Raw genomic sequence first — 17,346 nt, forward strand, 5'->3', positions numbered from 1 at the left:
CGAGAATATATGAAGAAAAAATACATTTCTTCCCAATCTAGGATACCAAGCACACTACTTAAAGACAGCTTAATTTTTCCTATGGTTCAGTTCTACCAGCTCAAGGCCTTGTAGAACAAGTGGAATCACTGAATTCAATTCTTGAAACCCGGTATCATTTTCAGGTTTTTAAGCAAGTCAATTATACACTTGACCTTACTGAAAAGATTCATAGTCATGACTAGAAATGGCTAGAAATGACAAATGAAATGGTAGACCCTTGCAGTGTCAAATATCATTACTCCAAGGCCCATCTTTAAGACAGCTGCAGGTGTTCCTGTCTTTTGCATTCCCCAAGAATAAATTTACAAGAAAAGGATTTAATGTTTTTAGCCTGTTACATAAGCAATTGTGTTTTAATAAAAAAAATTATTATCTTCATAGGCTTTGATGATACACATCATTTCCCATAAAAAGTTCAATGGTTATCAACTTACCAGCATACATTTGGGAAATTCTTTTTCTTTTCTCTCTATTGCATTTCACTACCCTAACTCATATTTTACTATTCCCCTGGCCCAGGGATAGAGGGAAGCAATAAAATGCAATTCAAGTTGGTTTCACAGACAGTAAACATGCATTATGAATTTGAAACATACCGTTGGAAACATACTATGCTCGTTGAACATCTATTTTAGAACTTCCTCTAAGACACTTTATGACTAAAACCATATCTGGAACCACTCACTGTCCTTGGTTGCAGAATTCTTTGTGGTTTTATAACATATGCATTTAAAAAAAAAAGAAAAAAGAAATAAGAAAGCCCCCAAACCCACACAGTCCAAACTGATATCTTCTGAATCAAACAGTTTAGGTGAAATATATCTCCTCAGGTGGAACACCAAATGTCATTAATTATAGGATTCTATGAGAATAGAAGCAACAAAGAAAAATTCAGATTCGACTAATTCCTAGAGGCACAGATTAGTGAATTTGTAGAGATTCCTACTTCAGTCCTTGCTTTCTTCATGCAGGGCACTAAGTCCTTGAATGTTTTATGGACTTCTCCAAAGTAACATGGAATCAGGCTAGACTCCCTGTGTTCTAACTTCTAATCAAGCCATAAGTGTACTCTCTCTGATACAGCACACCAGTTAGGGCTCTAGGTCTTGGTTCTGGTTTTAGTTGTACTGCCCTGCCAAAGCTGACTTTACTGAATGAAGGACAATGCATCTTATTAAGACCAACATATTAAAACTGCCTAATTTGCATATCTACAAAACCATATCCAGGTGAGTATAAAAGTCAGATGTGTATGAATCTCATCTAAAATCAACGCTTTAGTTTTGCCTAATTTGCATGCCTGTCAAATCCACAGCTAGACATGCATTCATAGTCTTAGGATTCAACACATTAGGGCTGCCTAACTTACAGATTCATACAAATGCATAACTATATGTGGAGAACATGTATACTAACTATATCTGGGACAACACATTAAGGCTTACCAATTCTGAACTTCCATAGCTTGACGACACATGCTCTACTATATACTGTCCCTCCCACTGCTAGAAAGTTGAGTCTCTGGTAACTCTCTGAATCATTTGATGCGATTAATGTATATCTAGTTTTAGGGAGCTGAGGGTGGAATGACAACCAAAACTTCCCTATATTCATCTATGATACACACACATATATATGTGATATGCAAATGAAAAATATGCAAATGGACAACTCATACATGGTGTTGCTCACACACTAGATCCAATCCACAGCGACAGCCTAGATGGTCACTAAGAGAGGGAGCTAGTAATCACCATCCCCATCCTAATGAAGGACTGTGGCCTTTTTCCCCTATCCCAAGGAAACATATGTATAAGAGGAGAGGGTGTGTAACGAATGAATTGGAAGGTTTAATTTGGACAGATCACACAATTTTATACTGGATAATCTATAATCAATTCGGTTCCAGTATTTACAAAAACAAACATATTTCTGAGATGAACAGTGCGGTGTGCATTTTCACTTACCTTTTCCGCTGACTGTGCAGTGCCAAAAAAAATGGGAATGAAGGCAAGCCACACTATACATGTCGTGTACATAGTGAATCCAATGGGTTTGGCTTCATTAAAATTCTCTGGGACACCCCGAGTCTTGATGGCATACACAGTACATGTGACCATGAGAAGAATGCTATATCCCAAGGAGCAGATGATTTGGAGATCTGTAATGTCACATTTGAGAACTCCCCTGGCCTGCTCAGGGTTCATTGTCTTATGTTCATCATAGTCTATGATGATGTTGGGTGGGTCAACACCAAACCAAATGAAAACACCTAGAAGCTGAACTGATATTAAACTGGAAGTGATGGCCAGCTGTGATGTTGGGCTTATGAGTCTGGGAGCTGTAACTGATTTCTTGCCTTGCTCAAATATGCGATAAATCCGATTGGTTTTTGTCAAGAGGGCTGCATAACTGATGCACATACCCAAGCCCAAGAAAACTCTCCGGAAAGAACACACTGCCACATCAGGTTTGGCTATCATCAGGAAAGTGATAATGTAGCAAAGAAAGATGCCAGTCAACAAAACGTAGCTCAGTTCCCGCCCAGATGCCCGGACAATGGGCGTGTCATTGTAGCGGATGAAGGTGGCCATGACAAAGATGGTGGCGATGATTCCCAACATTGCTAGGAAGACAGGGATTACAGCCCAGGGGGAATGCCATTCTAGTTTGATGATGGGGATATCCTGGCAGCCAGTTCGATTTTCATTGGGCCTCTGGTCATAGGGGCAATGTTGGCATGTCATCTCATCAAACTGGTACTGGTAGCCGTCGCAAGGCTCACAGGTCCAGCAGCATGGAGTTCCCTTCTGTGTCTTCTTTCTTTGCCCAGGCTTGCATGGCAGTGTGCACACTGAGGGGGGTATCTCCCGGACTCCTTTACCCCACTGCATGTCCTCTATCTGCAGCATAAGAAATGAGAAGGGGTAACTGGCAGATTAGTTCAGAGAAAAGGAAAAGAATTGAATATAAGTGATAGCAGAAGCATTTGAAGACTTGACAACATTAAGGGACTACTCCCCCCGCCCCCACAGTCAGTATGAACTACAACTAAGATTTGACCCCAACTATTCCACCCTGGAATTCTTACTTCTCACCACTATGGAGTATGCCAAACCTGCCTGATTCTAAGAATTCACTGTGGAAACTAAAAGTACAAATCCCCTGTTCCTACCCTAGACCTGCCAAATAAGAATATGCTAAAAATAAAATAAAAAAAAATAAAATAAGTAAAAAGACCTTTGGCTCTTCAACAAATGCCCAGAGGAGTCTTATGATAAAACAAAATAAAAATCTTAAATAATGCAAAAAGTTACACACATCTCCCTTATTAGCTGCTTTTTAAAAAAATGTTTTAAAATTATTTTGAATGATATTGCAATGTTGACCACCTTCCCTAAAATTCTGTAGACATCACTGCCATTGTCAAAGAGAATTTTCAAGGAAAATTCAGTCTAGTCTATTATATAATCACACAGGATCAACAAGGTTCATTACTGAAGGCTATAATGGTAGTTGACTATATCTAAGTAATTAGGAGGCATTTGATTGAAAAAAAAAACAACTTTGGTCTAGAAACCTTTTTTTTTTTTTAAAGATTTTATATATTTCTTTGACAGAAATAAAGAGGGAGAGAAACTGAGAGACAGTGCACAAGCAGCGGGAGCAGCAGGTAGGGGGAGAAGGAGAAGCAGGCTCCAGGCTCATCAGGGAGCCTGATCTGGGACTTGATCCCAGGACCCTAGGATCATGACCTGAGCTGAAGGCAGATGCTTCACTGACTGAGGCACCCAGGCATCCCCTGGAAATCCTTCAATATTGGTCATGTACCTATTTGGAGATGAAATTTAAAACTAAAACCTATATCCTAGAGGAGGATGAATGTCGATTTACTTAATCACAATAGTGGTCTTCTGGAGGGGAATTCATAGTCAACAGTGTTCTGAGAAATAATACCATTAGAAACAAAAAAAGTACTACTGGGTTGAAATTTCATTGTAGCAGAGGTCTCTCATTTGCCAGCACAGCATCTGATCTTCCTCCTCCCTGACATCAGTTCCTCAGATCTATTTTCTATGTGCTTGCTGTAAGATGCAACTTACATGGAAGCCCTGTTGCAGGGGGTAGGAGGGAATGGGAGGTTTGCTCCCATGACCCAGTCTTCACCAATTTAGTGTACTGCACTGATTCTCAAGCTCAAGCATTCCTCAAGATCACTAGGAGGACTCTTTATCACCCAGTGGGCTGGGCTCCACAGCAGGATCTTTTGATTGTTTGGGTATGGGAGGGGGTCTGAGAGTATATATTTGTAACAAAATCTTAGGTAATGTTGCTGGCGGTTCTCTAGGGACCACACTTTGTCAAAAGCAAATACATTCCAACCTCCTAGCCATGGAATATGGGTCAGGGACAGGATCATTATAGAATGGAAAGGAATTTAATTTTACTTTTACTAAGATAAATTAAATATATATATATATATATATATATATATATATATATATATATTGTTGTTGTTGTTGTTGTTGTTGGACTGGCAGTTTCTAGGATGTAAAGATGCCAGTATTCATGGTTTTAAGAAGGAAGGAGTTTATAAGAGAAAGAAGTCAATGCAAAGGGAAGGATTACTGAAAAAGAGAAAGAGAAGAGAAAAATTACTGATTAGACTGTTTGAACTACTTGATGTAGCCATGCCATGATTCCCTAGACCTCATCCCTATGCAAGTCAGTAAATTCTGCTATGCTGAAACATGTTAAGTGGCTTTTCTGTTACTCACAACCAACAGTCCTGAAAAACGTATGTACTAAATAAATATGTTGAGTATCTACTAGTTGCAAAAGCTGTGCTGAGTCAGCAAATTAATTTACAGAATAAATTCCAATGACCAAATTTAACTGATATCCCCCATAACTTTTTAATACAGTTGGACCAAAAAATAGGTTAGAAAAATACTGGAAAACCTGAGGCTTTAAAAAAATGCATAATTTTAAGAGATATGGGGGAAAGAAAATGAATTAATTGTTCTTAGAAGTTTAGTGTCATATTAAAACAGGATGTAATATACAGCAGGATATGACACTTCCATCAAAACTTGAATGAGAACTATATTCACAATCTAAATCAAATGCAGGTAACTATGAAAAAAATGGCTCATGGATAAATTTCATAAAATTTCATAAAATATTCCATGAAATATAAAATATTTCATAAAATACCATAAAATACCATAACCTTCTATGACTGTCAGCAGGGACCCAAGAATCTTCAGATGACTCGTGTAAACTCATTTGCCTTAATGCAAAGCCCAAGTCAGCACTAATAAATCTTACTAAATATAAAACATAATCATCTCTTTCTCAACATCATAATTTTTGAGGCAGTAAGTCACTGGCAACCACCCCAAAGTCATAAAATTAAAGAAATAATTTGTAATAAGAGAGAAAGAGATAGGCATTAACTTTACAAATGTCAAGTTGCAGTAAGTTGGAATCTAAAAAACTGCTATCATTAATACAAATGTTCCCAAATGTCAAATTAAAAGGTCTTACTCGTGGTTAATAAGAAAGATTAAGCGAAAACAAACAAACAAAACAAAACAAAATAAAAACAAAACAAAAAACCCTCTATAAATAAATTTCATTAGCTAAACTTGAGATTGCCTGATTCTAACACTAGTAGGTAGTAATACACCATATGATTACACTTGATCTATGGGAATAGAAGTAGGGCTTATACAAATATAAAAACAAATTATCATTATCTGTAATATTTTATAGCCAATTTTAAATGTTGCCAGCTATTTTTCCCCACTTGGAATAAAATAAAATGCCCAGCAATGCTGAATAGCGTTCTTTTCCCCCTTAACTTATACAAATATATACAAGAGCTGTAACTACAAACATTACGTTGACTGATTACTTAATTTGTTTTCAATTTTCATTTAAAGTACATCTCAACTCAGTTTAATTGTATACATTACAGCAATAAAGTTGCCTTTTGCACCAAATGAACAAAAGTCTAATTTACTTGCTTTGCCAACAAAGATCATTATTGAAAATATACTGTGTTCAATGAAGGTACCAACTAACCTTTAAAAGTTCTAGTAAGTGAGAATTTTTTTTAAAGTGATACATTTGATTTGTGTGTATTTATACCCAATCACACAACTTCAGTGGCTTGTTTCAAGAAGAAAGAGTCAGCTGCAAACGCCCATGGGTACTTATTGAAGGGAGAATAATCATTTAGGACTATGACAACTCAAGTATAATGTCAATTTATTTTGCCAGAGGGTAGTAGGAATGCAAATTTCAATTTCATTTTGAATGCTGCAACAAAACCATGTTTCAGTTAGGCATACTTGGAAAGCAAAAGTTAAGGTACTGAAAGATTAGAAAAAAAGGGCTAGGATGTTAACTACTATTTTCTTTAGAAGATACAGTTCTAAATTCTCTGTAAGAATGCATTTTCTTCTGGATGCCAGTGTGGATGGGTATTGGATACTGGATCTGCTCAGTAGCTGGCTCATGGGGAAGAGATGTTGAAATCCTAGCTGTTAGCAAGAGAAGAGACCCTTATTGACAGAACTATCAATTAACACTATGTGTGGCACATGTATTATATGGATAGGTAGATCAATGATTTAGGAAAGAGACAATATAGAGTTCTAGCCAATGCAAGCAAAAATAAGCCTGATGTAGTGTCCTAGGAAAGTGTTCTTCACTCTTAAAAGAGACACAAAGAAGAGTTATACTGTCTTTAGCCTCTGAACTTTGATGTGTGCAAATGTAATGTATGGAGCTGCAGCGGCCATTTTTAACCATAAAGAGACAAGCTACGGGAAGAAGCCAGTATACTGAGGATAGGGGAAAAAATAGATAAAAAGAATTTGTGTCTTTGATGTTGAAATAACTTCTAGGCCCAAAATGGAGCCACCCCTTCCCAGGTGACATGTCTGAAAACCAAACTTGAATAGGCTGTGTGTCCCTATAAACAGGTTTCACTTGACCAGACACAGAGTGTATCCAGTCAGCCATATGATTACACTTGATCTATGGGAATAGAAGTAGGGCTTATACAAATATAAAAACAAGTTATCATTATCTGTCAGAAAACCAGGTGACATGTCAGAAAACCAAACTTGAATAGGCTGTGTGTCCCTATAAACAGGTTTCACTTGACCAGACACAGAGTGTATCCAGTCAGCCGGTCCCCAAATGCCAAGCCAACTCTGAACCAACCCCAAAAGAGACTGACTATAGGGTCCCAGCCAATCAGGTATTTTCTGTCTTTTGTTTGTTTAATCTTTATCCTGTAAAAAGTTTTCTGTCTTCCACCCCATTTTGTGGTTCTCTGCAAGGAGACTGCCTAGTTCATGATGTGTTAAAATTAGTTTGTATCATCTAAATTGTCTTCATTAATCATTCTTTAACAGTGGCATGATGATATCACCAAATTAACAAATACATGTACAACTGTACCCCTGCATTTTGAACATGAAATGATAAACTTTCCTTAGTTGATGACCAATATTTCCCGAATAGTCTACTACTTGCAATGAAACATTGTAACAAATACACTATTTCTTACTTCAGCATCTAGTATGTGAAGACCTTCTGACTGTAGGCAATTAGCCAATAATTCAAATTCCAACAGGGAGAGTAGATAGCCCCAGAAGGAAAAGGGATTTTCAAAGCACATATGATCAGACACATGTGTCTTGTCTGGGGGATGCTCCTAAAAGAGAGTGGTACAGCCCTAGACTCTGACCATAAGCTGTGACTCCACTGCTTCTGGCTCAGAGAGAAACAATGAAAAAGCACCTGTCAGCTGAAGTTCTCTAGCACATGTGACTGGCAAAGATTGAGGTCTGGCTTTCGTAGAGAGTTAGCTGCTCCACAGGGAATGTGCAGACCTTATAATCACTGGAATTTTAAAATAAAACCAAATTAGTTGCTGTCTTACTGCCAAATGCAGAACTCAAACAGAGATAGAATTTTTATAAACACTGTTTGATGTATCATTTTTATCTAGAAGAGATCTGTTCTTTTCCCTACATAGACATTTTCTATCTGAAAGAAAATTTTGTTACTCCAGGAATATTTTCTTTAGTGAAATTCCATTTTCATGTTTCCAAAGCTTACTCTGTAGACCAAGCTGGCTGGCACTTTTATTGCATAATTCTCTACAATATTATTTTTTTACTTATTAAAACCCTAATAGAATGAACTAATTTAAAAAGAGCTTTCTTATTAAAATACCATTTGTTCATTAAAATACATTTGTTCTGTCTAATTTATGAAAAAGGCTTTTTTTTAGGAAACCTGCAAAGGAATGCTGCAGTTTTAATACTACAAAAGAGCTAGGTTTTCGTTCTAGGTGGAGAGGGCGGAGTGGGCAAGGTGGAGGGGCCACCAAGAGCTTCACAAGGAATTCTGTAGCAGCACTCAATGACTTTCTTTTTATTTTCTTTCTTCCTTTCTTTTATAAGACTGAGTCTCTATTTTTAAGCCTTAGGCAGCATGACTAGACTATGAAACAGAATTTCAGGGCTGCTATTTTATAATAAAAACACTTACTAATTCAGATTCTACTTCTTCAAACTTTAATTATAAGAATCACATTTTTTTTTTTCAATGTACTCTAGGAAGAATGCCAGGAATGGCTTTTTACTATGGTAGACCCTGGGCTTCATGGAGGAACCCAGAGCTTCATCTCACCATGAAGCCCCTGGAGATCCAAGATGTAGATAAATGTAGATAAATGATGCTGGTATAGCCTTTAGTTTTAATTAAGCCAGTGGTTCCCAAACTTGCCTGCACATGTGAATCATTTGGGGATCCTCTAAAATTTTCAAATAGGCATCAGTGTGTTTTAAAGCTCCTTAGGTGAAATGTAGACAGGTTTGGGAACTACTGAATTATACTCTCTAAGGGGCTGGGGTAACAAAGAAAATCTGCATTTTTTAAAGAAGCTACTGATCACAGAGATTTAATTCCCTGGTCTTTTATTCTTGACCTTATGATGCAGTATCTCATTAAAAGTCTGAATGGGTAACAGGAAATGCTCAGTGATACTGTGTTATGATTTAATGGGAAAGTATGAAGTTGTAATGAAATTACAGATTTGCATAGTCAGTAAAGTCTCCAGACTTACATTTCATAATGTCATTGGCCAAACAACTTAAAATGCCTATAGCAGCAGAACATATGAAATAAACAAGTGACGTGGGTAGGAGTAATACAATTTTGCCCCTAAAACCACCAAGTCTAAAGGAACAAAATACAATTATGCATACTTATAAATATGTGTTAAATTATACATCAAGAACAGACTTCATAATAGTTCAGTCTAAATAATCTACATTCACTGTTTCAATGCCTGCATTTCTCTCGAATACAAAGCAATGGGGTGGGTGCTTATTTTTAAATGTATATAATTAAAACCTCCCAAATTAATTGAACGGTTTGCTCCTCAAGTCAATCTAGGTTTCTCATTTTTTTAATGCCACTTCTCTATACCTCTAACTAAAAGGAAAGACTATACTTGGTTTCAGCACTTCCTTTCCCCACCCCCCAACAGCCTCATGTGAACCTTCTGATTTTTAATAAGGTTGATGCCTTTCAAAAGATATCATGTACTCTGAGGGCCAAACAATGCACATCTGCTGACACTAGCTAGCTGTCACTTTCTGAAACAATGCTGTCACTGGAGGAGCCATCTCCTTAAAATGTACATGCTAACTACAAATGACCATTTACCTACTCTTCCTCTGGGGACACAACTCCCTAAAAGATGCTTACCAATCAAAGATAGATATTTCATCTTGTTCTAATTATTGAATACTTTTGTAAGCACTTTTCTTAACAGCACAATTTAACAATAATTAATAATGTGAACGTATGCATGTGGCGGCCTCAAAAATAGCTCCAGTTCCACTTGTTTAAAACTAAAGTCATGAGGGACGCCTCGGTGTCTCAGTTGGTTAGGCATCTTCCTTCGGCTCAGGTCATGCTGGGATTGTCCCACATCAGGCTCCTTGCTCAATGGGGATCCTGCTTCTCTCTTTCCCTCTGTTGCTCTCCCTGCTTGTGCTCTCTCATGCTCTCTCTCCCTCTCATACACAAATAAATAAATAATCTTAAAAACAAACAAACAAACAAACAAAAACTAAAGTCATGATCTGCTCAGGGACATGGACTGAATCTTGCTGACTGCCTGTTTTGCAAATAGCGGCTGGATCAGAACATCATGGCACTTGTTCATTCAAGTTTTGTCTCTGGCCAATTTTATGTTACAGCCGCAGAAGCTGAGTAGCTGTGGATGCATGGGCCACAAAGCCTAAACTACTTACTTTCTGGTCCTTTATGGAAAATATTGACTGATTTGGATCCAAAGAAAACAGAAGAAAGCCCTCATGCATGGCAACCTTATCCGCCTATACACCACAAGTTTTGTCATCTGTCACATCTTTCCTTCCCTTTGGCCCCCCATATTTTTTTTAAGATTTTATTTATTGATTTGACAGAGAGAGATCACAAGTAGACAGAGAGGCAGGCAGAGAGAGAGAGAGGGAAGCAGGCTCCCTGCCGAGCAGAGAGCCCGATGCAGGACTCGATCCCAGGACCCTGAGATCATGACCTGAGCCGAAGGCAGTGGCTTAACCCACTGAGCCACCCAGGCGCCCTGGCCCCCCATATTTAAGTTACCAACAACTCATGTACGTTTTACCTCTTGAAATTAAGAGTTAATTATTTCATATAACAAACTATATATTAAATACAGGCATACCTTGATTTATTATTCTTCCTTTTATGGCCCTTAGCAGGTATTGCACTTTTCAAATTGAAAGCTTGTGGCAACCTTACACTGAGCAAGTCTGTGGGTGACATTTTTCCAACAACATTTTTCTTCTTTTTCTTTCTTTGTTTCTTTCTTTGTTTCTTTCTTTTTTTAAATTTATTTGACAGAGAGAGAAAGAACTAGCATGAGCAGGGGAACAGCAGGCAGAGGGAGAGGGAGAAGCCGACTTCCCACTGAGCAGGGAACCTGATGCAGGGCTTGATCCCAGGACCCTGAGATCATGACCTGAGCTGAAGGCAGACTCTCAACCAGCTGAAGCACTCAGGCGCCCCCGCAACAGCTTTTTTCACTTCATGTCTCTGTATCATATTTCGGTAATTCTCACAATATTTTGAATTTTTGAATATTTTGAATTGTTATGATTATCTGTGATCCTTGATCTTTGATGGTACTATTGTAATTGTTCTGCGGGTGCCACCAAGCAGTCCTATATAAAATGGTGAATGGGTTACTTAATTGATAATTTATTTAATAAATAAATCTTGTGTTTGTTCTGGCTACCACAGCAGCCAGGTGTTTCCCCATCTCTCTTCGTCTCCTCCAGCCTCCCTATTCCCTAAGACACAACAATACTGAAATTAAGGTAATCAGTAACCCTACAATGGCCTCTAAGTGTTCAAGTGAAAGGAAATTTAATGGAGCAAACTTCATTATTGTTTTATTTTAAGAAACTGTCACAGCCACCCCAGCCTTCAGCAACCACCACCGTGATCAATCAGCAGCCACGGACATTAAGGCAAGGCCCTCCACCAGTAAAAAAAAAAAAAAAAAAAATTAAATTAAATTTTAAAAAATAATTTAAAAATTACAACTCAATGAACAATCATGCTTAACATTTTTTTAATTTTTAATTTAAATTCAATTTAGTTAACATATACTGTATTATTAGGTTCAGAAGTAGAATTTAGTGATTCATCAGTTGTATATAACACCCAGTGCTCATTACATCCAGTGCCCTCCTTAATGCCCATCACCCAGTTACCCCATCCCCCCACCCACAACCCTCCAGAAACCCTCAGTTTGTTTCCTATAGTTAAGACTCTCTTATGGATTGCTTCCCTCTCTGGTTTTATCTTAGTTTATTTTTCCTTCCCTTCCCCTATGTTCACTGTTACTTAAATTCCACATAGGAGTGAAATCATATGGTATTTGTCTTTCTCTATCTTACTTCACTTAGTGTAACACCCTTCAGTTCCATCCATATCGTTGCAATTGGTAAGATTTCATTCTTTTTGATGACTGAATAATATTCCTGTGTGTGTGTGTGTGTGTGTGAGTGTGACATCTTCTTTATCTATTCAGCTGTTGAAGAACATCTGGGCTCTTTCCATATTTGGGCTGTTAAAAACATTGCTGATGCTTAACATTTTTTAGCAATAAAGAATTTTTTAATTAAGGTATGTACCATTGTTTAAGACACAGTGCTATACTGCACACTTAACAGACTACAGTTTAGTGTGAACATAACTTTCATACACACTGGGGAACCAGAAAGTTCATCTGACTATCTTTATTGTACTATTTGCTTTTTTGTAGTGTTTGGAACCAAACCCACACTATCTCTGAGGTATGCCTACAAACTCATTGGGTGCGATACCCTGTTTTAGTTGTTGGGAACAAAACAGAAAAAAAAAAGTGCTTTAGAAAAATGAATCCTACTTTCTCATCTTTGCTACCACACCTCCTCTGCAAAATCTTGCTGCGGAGTTTCCCTACCTCCCTTTGCTCCTAGCCCCTTCCTAATTCTATTAGCTGCACTAAAGCCAGAAGGATCCTTTAACATGCAGATTTGATCATGTCACCTTTAGGCTTAAGCTCTTCAGCAACATCTTGCCACAAAACATCCTAGATGATCCTGTATAATCCATCAGGGACACACATCAACTGACTTTAGCTGAGTTCCATGAAGTTTCCATGATGGTTACTACCCTACAGTGAGTATGGGGCTACAATATGCTGTTCTATGACTTCTTGCTCAGGAGTTCCCTACCCCACCAGACTTAGTGCCCCTCTAATAAATTCTAAAGATCCCCCTTTAAAGGACTTAACAAGAAATAACTGTGTGTCTAAAGAAGTATGTGTGTTTATATGTTTATGATCATGTTCTGTGTAAACACAGAATGCATGCACCATGCCCTATCAGCTATTGTTCAGAATACAATAGACTAGGGATTCAGAAGGGAAAAGCCACTGACCTCTCAATAAAGAGGTCACAAATCCAAAATAAATAGAACACAATTTGTCATTGTGCAAATATGTTACTTCATTGAAGTCTTAATTTCCAATTTCTATGTAAGCTCCTTGAGACTAGAGCTTCTGTCTACTTTATTCACTTGTTGGAAACTCAGATATGGGAGGAGGCTCCATAGCCTTGTTGGATTGGATGGGCGAACGGCAGGGTGAAGGACAAAAAGACTGACTTCTCCTTTCGTCAAAACTGGAGTTTAATTTTAACTAGGAATGAAAGATCCCAGATCCCTAACTGGGGTGCTTCGGTGGCTCAGTTGGTTAAGACTCTGCTTTTAGCTCAGGTCATGATCTCAGGGTCCTGGGATGGAGCTCAGCATCAGGCTTTCTGCTCAGTGGGGAATCTGCTCCTCCCTCTGACTGCTCCCCACCCTGTGCCTGACTCAAGCTCATGCTCTTCTCTCTTAAATAAATAAAATCATGGGGAAAAAAAGAGAAAGAATCCATAATCACTTTCTTGAGTCTTGGCTGTTTTCTGGTCATTTGCTACACATCTATAGAGTGAAAGTTAATAGTTGAAAAGTCCTTGGCATTTTCTTCAGGGAAGAAATGGAATTAAATACGGAGCACTGAACTCCTAGGTAGAGGGAAAATGAACACAATGAATACACCAAAGAAAGAGAAATAAGTCATGTACCCTTTGCAGCTAAAGACAGAACTTGATTTGAATAGGTCTCCATTTCACCAGCTAGACCCTAAGAGTTGGGCTTGACTGCCCACCTGCTTGTACTCACTAACCCTTGTCTTACATTTTCCCCAAAGCTCTTCTTTCAGGCTTTCACCTTAACTCAGACAAATGAAACACAAAACCCATCCCCAGGTGATGGCGACTGCCCTGAGAGGACCTTCCTTAGATCCAACCACCTAGACCTTCTGACCTAAACCTGACTCATGCCTGCACAGATGGATCAGGGAGTGGCCTCTAGAATGACTTACAATTACCTTTACCTCATTATAATGCTACAATCTCCACCCAGGAAGGAGCCTCAGCCTCATTTATATAGCGTACAATGTCTGTATAGGCATGCTTCCCTTAAGGAGCATGTGTGACTTTATGCCTGCCTCTGCATAGGATGAGAGGGTGTTCCCTTGTAAATATTCATCCTAACCCTAAACAAAAGAAACCCATTCACCCTCTCTCAAGGAGCCATCATTTTAGAAGCCATTCCCTGTCTTCTTATTTGCCACAATTAAAAAGTTTCTTTGTGGGACAACTCAACCTGGTATAGTTTCTGACTCTTCAAGGAGCAACTCATGTTGGTTCAGTCACACCTGACTATGTAAATAGAAAGAGTTAGGGTTCCCTGGGAAATGAATACAAGGCATTGCTTTCTTGACATAGGAAAAATCAATTTAGGGGGCACCTGAGTGGCTTAGTTGATTAAGCTTTTGACTCTTGATTTGGGTTCAGGTCATGATCTCAGGATCATGAGATAAGCCCTACATCAGGCTCCGCACTGAATGTGGAGCCTGCTTAGGATTCTCTCTCTCTCTCTCCCCCTCCCTCTACCCCTCCCCTCCCTCTGTTCCCATACATGATCTTCTCTTCCTCTCAAAGGGAAGGGGGAGAGGGAGAGGGGGAGGGGAAAAGGAAAGGAAAGGGAAGGAAAGGAAAAGAAAAGAAAAGGAAAAGGAAAAGGAAAAGAAAAAAGTCATTTTAGGCCCCTGGCCATCTTGTGATTTCTCCCTAATCAGCACTACTTGCCCAAAGCACATTTCTTGTAGGACTTCCTGGGATATGTTGAAATTGCAGAATAGACCCCAGTAGATAGTGATTTTAAGGGAACAACTGAATGTTAGAACAGCTACTATTAGGCTAGGAGATAACCTAATTATATCAGGGACAATAAATCAGTGGTAAAAGTCCCAATGCTGGCTCAAAAGTAAAGACTGACCTGATGCACATTCTTGAATTATCTTTGCAAGATTTAAGCCCCTTCAAGCACTCAAATATGGAACCAACTAAAGCTAGAGGACTGATGATGCTGAACATTGCTGGACCTTATGACCTTGACTTGGACTCTGTTACCTTAAGATGACTTTTGCTCCAATTCCAGGCTGAACTGCCTATCGTGTAAGCACCCTTAGTTTAAAACTTCCCCAGTATTGTTGTTCAGGGAGACACTGCTTTGGGAAAGATCTCCAGTGTTCCCCTTTACTAGTTGCATGCTCAACGTGTCCCAGTTTCAGGTAACAAATGTTCTCTGAATACTACCTTCTGTTAATAAGCTTAGCTACAGTTCAAAATAGAAAGAACACAATCTGGGAAGTCAGACTTTCCTGGGTTCAGAGACAGACCTCATCACCTTCAGACATGATACCCATAGGCAAATAGAAAATCCAAGTGTATGTTTGCCAAGCTTATCGGTTATGAAGACTAAATGAGATAACATGTCTAAGGAATTAGCATGGTGCCTGACACACCATAGCTGCCTGAATAATCATCATTAGAATATTTTATGGCTTCAGTGAGCAAGAACCTCCCAATGGCCATTGCCAATTCTCCCCAAACTCTTGAGCACTGATTCTTCCACTAGAATATGAGTAGCAATTTATGCCACATGGGCATTTCAGACTCTGTGTCAAAAACCGAACATATCATTTTCCTTCCTCATCTTGATTTCACCCACACTGTCTGACTTGTCTTGGAATAGCAGAGTACTTAATGTGAGTGTTAGACTCAGAGGGACATGTGCTCAAATCCTAAGAGAAATCTTGGCTAGGTCATTTATGTTCTCTGAACTTTTTTTTTTTTTTAATCTGTGAAATTTAGACAGTAAGAACACCTCCTGGACTTACCAAGAAAATTAATTATCTGTGACACACATCATTTTACAACATGGTAAAAGCTACATGAGTTATGTCTATTCAAATATTACTGACCATACTGTTCATTTTTGATACCCCTCTCCATCTTGCTCCCTTCAAAAAATCACAGTTGCAAAGTTTGTTCTAGTCTTCTTCTGTAAACCCCTTTTGTCTTTGTCCTCAAAGACAAGGATCTATTATAATTATCATTACTGTGTACTCTTAATGGCTTTCTCTGATTTTAGGTCTTCCCTTTCATTTCTTACTCTTTTCCTCTGGCATTCCTCTTCACAATAGTCACAGTCTGCAATGAAACATGTATGTGTTTGCTTCTTTGTCTCACTCCCCGTGAAGAGAGCACATCTGAGTTGTTTCCTTATGTTCTTTAGAAGGAACCTGCACTTCGAAGGGTGACTTGGAAAGACTATTTGCCATGTCAAAGCCAGAATGCCCTTTTGGAAGGTGAGTGCGGGGTTACTGCAGCCTAGATTCAAGTCCACTGCCCATCTGGAGGCAGTGCAGACACCTCATCACTGAGTCCTTCCCGGACCTGACCCTCCTCTCCAACCTTATCTGCGTTCACCACCCCAACATCTTAAGTTACTCTTCTAGCAAAGGGCAGTGCTTGTTTCCCCTGAATACCCTCTGATTCCCTACTTGCATTACCCAGTTCACACTGTCCTTTAGCTATCACATGTTTGCCTAATTCTTCAAACACCAGCTCAATGCCCCAAATCTTCCCTGATGCCTCTGTGCTATAAACACCCTCTCCCTTTGATGACATCTCTTAGCATTTTGACCTGGACTATTCTACCTCTTAGACTTTGAGAACTGGGACCACCACATATTTTTTTAAAACCTTCAGAGCTTAAAAGGTGGGTCAGAACCAGTGTAAATTCTGTTCCAAGAAAAATCCCCAGGATTAGAATGTAAAGAGATGAATCCTTGGCGGGGGTGTGTGTGTGTGTGTGCAGGGAATAGCTTCTTGTTATGCCCTTGAATGCTCCCCATTCTTTCTTTCTGTTTGAGACTCCCAACTCTGACTTGCTTAAATATGACAAAGTACATAAGCAAGCATAATAGAAGTCCTCATATCACTGCTACTAATCTTCTTTTCTAACCAGACAACTTGCAAATTTCTTTTCACCCACTCACCTGTGGTGAGTCATGCTCTCTGCCAGGTAAGTGGGGAAGGATGCTGATCAGTCAGTTTACCATCCGAGACAAGAAGGATTTTGATTTTCTTTCTTTCTTTTTTTTTTTTTCGTCTCTTCTCTTTTTGTAAGCCCCTAGATCTCTTTCTTCCCTTTTCTAAACTAGAGGAAAGAAACTTTTTATACAGATTTTTTTTTTTAGGATAGTTATCCTACATTTCATTCTGATGAATA

General features: G+C 38.7%; 1 protein-coding gene across 2 annotated transcripts in view; it reads right to left on the reverse strand.

Annotated features, from left to right (window-relative positions):
* Window positions 1–17,346, reverse strand: part of GRM7 (glutamate metabotropic receptor 7) — a 945,741-nt gene that overhangs the window by 167,154 nt on the left and 761,241 nt on the right. For both annotated transcript variants that reach the window (XM_047746126.1, XM_047746115.1), the window contains exon 8: window positions 2,010–2,945. In XM_047746126.1, the coding sequence (XP_047602082.1) occupies window positions 2,010–2,945 (936 nt within the window). The remainder of the gene's footprint in view (window positions 1–2,009; window positions 2,946–17,346) is intronic.

This window comes from Lutra lutra, chromosome 1, assembly GCF_902655055.1.
Source record: "Lutra lutra chromosome 1, mLutLut1.2, whole genome shotgun sequence".
Taxonomy (NCBI): domain Eukaryota; kingdom Metazoa; phylum Chordata; class Mammalia; order Carnivora; family Mustelidae; genus Lutra; species Lutra lutra.